Below are 6,485 nucleotides of genomic sequence, written 5' to 3'. Positions count from 1 at the left end.
ATAAATAATTTGTCCAAGGGGGAGCTAAATGCCAGAGTGCTCGTCTCTCGGCTTTCTTTCCTGAGACTGAGATTCATGTGCACAAGTCTGCACACATGGAGGATTGACACAGATATTTCACAGCTCTGGCCTTTATATCAGAGGAGTTAACAGTAGCTGTGTTCGCTTACACATGCAAACAACATTCTTTGTCATCACATTACATTAGCATTTTACTTAAATCTTAACTAAACAAAAGAATAAATTAAATAAAAAAACACTATATGCCCGCCTCAGGCTAGTCTTCAAAAACAGTTCATCGAAATTAAAAATGACTTTAATAGATCTAATGGAAGAACAAAGATAGTTTTGTTCTTAACTGTAAAGGATTGTTAGAGCCCTGTCTAACAGTTTCTGCATTGACCCAACACAACAAAGACTCATCATAGAAAAATGACATTTAAAAAATGGAAACAGCGGTCATATATGATATCATCCAGGATCCTGCTCCATGCACACTGTGCACAAACTTATCATAATGGATGGAAATGACAAACAAAACTATGAAAATAAGAGAATTATCACATAACTGTGGATCAACACAGTGCACTATTTAAAAGCCATTCTGTAAACTAGACTGTGACGTAGTTGCAGTTTCTGAGTTTCACCTCTCTCATGAGGATCTGGGCCCTCTGGGTGAACACTGAGGGGCTGGACACATCAAACCTCTGCTGCAGACCTTCCAGACTCAGGTGCTAGATGTGTATAAGAGACAGAACCACAAAACCATAAAAATCACAAGCCTTACTGGACTATTGAAACAGTCATGATTTCATAGTTACACCACCTTCAAATGACTGGACAGTTGATGCTGATACCGGTTCACGCAGCTAAAAATCTTTGAAAGGTCTGAGCGCCTGCACATCAATCATGCTGCTGTCACGGCTCTCAACACACACCAGGACCTCATCCTGAACCTGCTCTTCTACCTCTCTACCTGTGCTATGGTCTCCTTGGTGCCATCATTGAGGGTGTTCTTGCTCATGTCCACCAGCTCTCTGAAGAACACCTCGCGGACCTCGGAGAAGCCTCTGCTGGTCGGCTCCATCAGGGCGTCCAGGATGGAGCTGATGTAGGGCTGGATGCTCACCTTCAACAGCTTCTCCGCTTTGGGGAGAACCACCGCTGTGGGGGGAGATGGAGGTTTACATACTGGGACAAACTACAAACAAACCTCTCCTTCAGTTTTGAGCCACTTTGATGGTAAAAGCTGGTAATTAAACATAACAAATCATTTCCCTCAGCAAGTATGGAGCATAATCCTAAATATAAATGCTATGGGCCAGATTCTATATCAGATATTTTTATACAATTTGAATTCACACTTGTACTTTATATGGTGCAGTGTTTTATTTGGTGGCTTTAATGGCACTTACATGTTATTCTATGTATTACATGTTACGTTTCTGGGATTCCTTCCATACAGCCATTCCAACATGGCTGCAGCTGACATCTTCCAACACATAAACAATGGGCCTCATTCTCCAACCATTACTGAGAAGAAATCTCTTCTTAAAACCCACTTACGTACTTTTTTACGAAGACTCTGACATTCGCCAATTTTTTCTTATTTGGGATTTGTTCTCAGGTGAGAATCTACGCACACTCAAGAGCATTCTTACGCACCTTTGGGTGCTGACGGGTTTGAGCATAATAAGTGGTGACTGCGTTTTCTTCCGTTCTACAGTTATATAATATTATATCATTTAAATCATTTAAATTACAATAATAAATTTTGTCATTTATAAATTAAAAAAAAAAAACTTTGGTTATTTCACAAAGCATTATGGTCTTTTAAAATAAATGAGCGCTCGTTTTTGTCTCACTTCCTGCAGCAGTACCTCCACCTCAGAACTACTGAAGTTCCTTTTGCGTTTTGATTCCGGTGCTCCGTCTTTAGATTTTTGTTTTGGCATTTTCTCAACTTTCCTTACGGTATCTCTTTGTGACTTCTGTCTGAGTCTGCACACGACCCGTCAGTCTCACGCCCTTTTAAGGGCATTTTCGGGCGTTGCCTGTGCTAATTAGGGCCAACTGGCGCACACTTTCCATTTACCAGGAGATTGGCATTCATCAATCTAAGAACACAGGTGCGCACATACATCCTGTCATACAAAACTCCTGCAGCACACAAGAGTAGCCTATCAGTCTGTCATCACTCTGGGTGCACACTTCACACATACACACATTTTATTTAGCAGTAAAGAATGATGTGATAATTCAGACCATCACACAAAGTCTAAAAAGATGAAATGAAAAACAAAATATATCAGTATTAAAAATGGCTGCTCTCTCACTGACCCCTGATCTTGTTGGTGACATGCTCCTTAGATGTGATGATCTGGTCCATGTCTGTTCGTATGGAGGCGTCTAGAGAGGAGCGGGCCGCCCCACACTTCTGCAGCAGGGCCTCATACTGGGTCTGGCACTGCTCCTGCACCAGGCTGTAAACCGCATCGCTGATCTGCACACACACACACACAGCCAACACACACACTCAATGTAAATGAACCACATTTACACTTCTACAGTACTTGGTATTTCTATTTGGAGTTGATCACACTAGTCTCTTCAGCCTGTCTGTCTCTGCAGCAGGACTCAAAAGGATTTTTTTTTTTTTTTTTTTTACACTTGGTGGGCAAAAAAAAAAAAAAATCAAGTCCTGCACACAGTCAACAAAGTCAGTCATGTGACATGTATGAATCAAAATGTACTTTATATGAATTAATCAATACAACTGTGCACTGGAGTATATTTACTGTCCTGTTTCCTACATGCTGTTTCTGAAGCTTTTGTACCCTGTGAAGGGTAAAGATATAAAAAGGTAAATTTAATTTAATAGGATTCTTTATTTGATATTTCTTGGAATTTATGTGAGTAAGATATTAAAGATATAAAACATCAGCTGTTGAGTTAAAATTACAAATATTTACATTCCTTTATTTAGTGCAGTGTGTGTGAAGTCGCTTCTTACCAGCATCCAGTTCCTCTGCCTCTCGTGTAGTTTGCCTTTGAGGCGAGGTGAGATGAGCTCCCGCAGCTCAGGAAGGAGACCCTCCATCACCAGGTTAGACAGGATCTACAAGGAGAAACCGACACACACAGCTCATCACAATCACGATCGTCTCACTCACCACATCAACTTACTAAATAGGTATAACTAGAGTGTCTTTCAATTTTCAATTTTTCAAATTAGTAGTTGGGGGATCCGTGGTTCAGTTTCTCTCCGGCTTGTTCCTGGGGTTCAGTCTAATGTTAGACATCCCAAAAAAAACAATGCACTGAATTTCATCTTTTAACCACTGACCGTCCAGCCTCCAGAAACCAAACTCCACACCAAGTTTGCAGCGGTGAGCCCATCTGCTCAGCATCAAATAAAACTAATTTATCAAGAAGAGGAAAATGCATGAAATGAGTAGAATGTTTTCAGTGTTGCCACCTCATTCCACATGAATTCTCCTATAACACTGTGGGACTCTCAATGGATAGATAGAACTAGAATCGCCTCCTCATAGTCGTATCCCTCCTCCACTCAGACTAGTTTCAGGTTACATCCCTGTTTATCCAGTCAAATAAAATATGAACCATTTGTGTGAAATTTGGTCAATAATTGCTGAATGAAGTCTTGAGTAATGGCTAAAAGTGTTTCGTGACATCACACTTACCTTGACCTTTGACCACACAACTCTAATCGGTTCATCATTGAGTCCAAGTGAATGTTTGTGCCAAATTTGGAATTTCATTATTTCTTCATTACTACCTTTTCTTTTTTTAAATGATGCGCTGGCAACAAGTGGCAGTAGCACATATTAGTATATTTTTGGTCGATTCCTGGCTTTAAAGTTTACCAGACTGGGAATTAAACATCCCATACCAGCTGAGCTGAAGAAGCTGTACCGTGGATGCAGAGCCGCGGCTAAGCTAAAGGCTAGCAGATGGAGCCTTTTCTACCATCGATCCTCATGGGAAATGTCAACTCCCTGGATAACAAGTGTGATGAACTGGAGGCACTTGTGAAGAACCAGCGAGCAGATCGTGAGTGTAGTCTCATGTGTTTCATGGAGACCTGAGCTTCTCCCTGTCTCCATCCCTGAAGGCCTCCTTCTCAGGGTTGAGGAGGGGTCTTGATGTTACTGGTGATCCAGGGTTTGTTGTTTGGAAAGCAGTGTACAGTCCTTGCTGGTATTACAGTGTCAAAACAGTCCTTTAGACACTCACTGGCCTCCAGGGTCCAGTTCCTGAATGAGCGGGTGGTTGCAGCCTGGCTCAGTGGCGTCTCTGTCCGCTCGTACTGCAGTGAAGCCGGGTAAATCCACACAACGGTCAGGAGTGTTGTCGTTTAACCAGGTCTCCGCGAGACACACGAGACTACACTCACGATATGCTCGCTGGTTCTTCACAAGTTCTTCACGATAGATAATAGTTCATCTTCTGTTCTGCGCACACCAAGATTCCTATTTCTTTAATGTCTGCTTGTATTAGGTCATTGCAGACCAAATCATAGGGCAACAACAAGGGTTTTTATTCGCCACATATTTAGTTCAATGGTGGCACAGTGGTGTAGTGGTTAGCACCGTCTCAACTGTGTGTGGAGACTGCATGTTCTCCCTGTGCCTGCGTTCCACTGGGTAACTACAGTTCATGCATCCTCTGCTTGATTGTGCTACTGTTGCACTCACAATGGATCCAATCCAATACTCAGCCTACATCTGATTCCAGCTACAAGCACTGAACAATACACTAAAAACCTCAACTCCTCCTCAAACAGACAATTTTCTGTAATTTGTGATGCTGGGTGAACACCACTGTTAAAAACATATGGTGTGCACAAAGGGTGGGTGGGTGGGCGATATTGACAACACAGTATATGTAATTTTATGTCATGATGGTGATATTCTGTATATATGTGGTGCAACTGGATATATTACCAGACAGGAATCAGCATTGAGGAATAAATACTGTGATATTTTCCTCTTCATCTGTGTTTTATTTAAAATGGATCACTCAGAAAACAGTCAGCCAATCAGAAGAGAGGCTCAGACCCTCCTCTCTTCTGATTGGCTCACCGACCTGTTGTTTATAGAGCTCCAGAGAGAAGCCTGAGAGAGGAGATGTAAAACTACATTTACAATGTATTGCCTGACAATAGTGTTCCCACACATTTAATGCCTTCACAGCTTAACAGGCCGACTGCAGTATAAAAAGAAGCTATTCACAGTAGCTGAATGGAGAACACAGGTTCTGTTGAAAAGTCAGCTCACTTACCATGTCAGAGGAATTTCAGGGTGGGAAATTCACACCAGCCAAAAACCACTAAATTCTTCAATATTACTGACTGTCAGTTCTTAAGGTAGTCCTACTTCCTTCAAATATTTTTTGCTGGTAATAACAACACAAAAAACAACTCATCAATTTCTGCCATTAAAGAGGAAAATCTCTCATGTTTAGAATAATATAAATGGTCCTGTTCAGTGCCAGAGGTGTAGAAAACCTGGGTCAGCTTTTTAACTGCCCTTCAAAGCTCACAGAGAATGAATAGGTCTGAAGTGGAAACACTTAACAGGAAGTAAATAGTCTCACCATTTTTACATTAACACAAAAAAAATCACGTTACTAGGAGAAATCAAGTTAAGGTAGGAATGTGGAGAATGTGTTTACATAACCGGATTAATGTAACTCGTGTTTACATGAATCCTGTTGGAGTCAAGTAAAAAGCTCTAACCACTAAAACACTGAACCAATGCCTGGCGTATTTCACCAGCTGTACGACTTTGTTTCAATTTAAAAAGAAAAGGCAGATCCCAGGAGAGGGACAACTGGTTGCTACGGCGACGCTTACCTGTGATGGTGCACCACACATCATTTCCCAGCTGCCATAGTGCCCTTGAGCTTGGCGGTAGAGTCGTACTGCGTCAGTGAAGGCCGGCGTTTGGACTTTATCCTCCTCCGACAAACCTGGGGTGAAAATAGCAGCTATTAGCGGTTAGCATTTAATTTAGGGTGAGTGTTATGTGGATGACAGTCAAATTTATATACCCCTGAGGCAGAAAGATGCGTACTCTACACATGCCTTGATTACAACCCGTCTGGACTACTGCAGTGCTCTCTATGTTGGGGTTAGCCAGACTTCCCTCTCACGTTTGCAGTTGGTTAAAAATGCTGCTGCTCGTCTTTTAATTGGAGCACACAAGTGAGAGCACATCTCCTCCATTCTAGCCTCCCTCCACTGGCTCTCTGTGCGCTTCAGGATCAGTTTAAAAATGCTTTTGTTCGCCTATAGATCCCTGGATGGTCTTGCTCCATCCCATCTCTCTGACCTGCTTCAACCTTATGTACCTTCGCCGTCTCTCAGGTCTGCTGATCAGCTTTCTCTTAGTGGTCCCAATAACTAGACTGAAAGTCAGAGGGGATCGGGCGTTTGCAGTTGTGGCAAACAGACTCTGGAA

General features: G+C 42.1%; 1 protein-coding gene across 1 annotated transcript in view; it reads right to left on the bottom strand.

Moving 5' to 3' along the window:
- The window catches only part of niban2b (niban apoptosis regulator 2b), a 35,106-nt gene that overhangs the window by 5,744 nt on the left and 22,877 nt on the right, over positions 1–6,485 (bottom strand). Inside the window, exons 6-11 of the mRNA XM_087171637.1 lie at positions 5,879–5,994; positions 3,014–3,118; positions 2,341–2,503; positions 969–1,164; positions 788–791; positions 648–734 (exon numbers count right to left, since the gene is read on the bottom strand). Coding sequence (XP_087027763.1) covers positions 648–734; positions 788–791; positions 969–1,164; positions 2,341–2,503; positions 3,014–3,118; positions 5,879–5,994 — 671 coding nt within the window. The remainder of the gene's footprint in view (positions 1–647; positions 735–787; positions 792–968; positions 1,165–2,340; positions 2,504–3,013; positions 3,119–5,878; positions 5,995–6,485) is intronic.

Source organism: Seriola lalandi, unplaced genomic scaffold, assembly GCF_002814215.2.
Source record: "Seriola lalandi dorsalis isolate HSWRI2012SDOR001 ecotype SW California unplaced genomic scaffold, Sedor1 jcf7180002054883, whole genome shotgun sequence".
Classification (NCBI taxonomy): Eukaryota; Metazoa; Chordata; class Actinopteri; order Carangiformes; family Carangidae; genus Seriola; species Seriola lalandi.
Note: the sequence above shows the minus strand (reverse complement) of the source record. Positions and strands in the feature narration are given on the sequence as shown.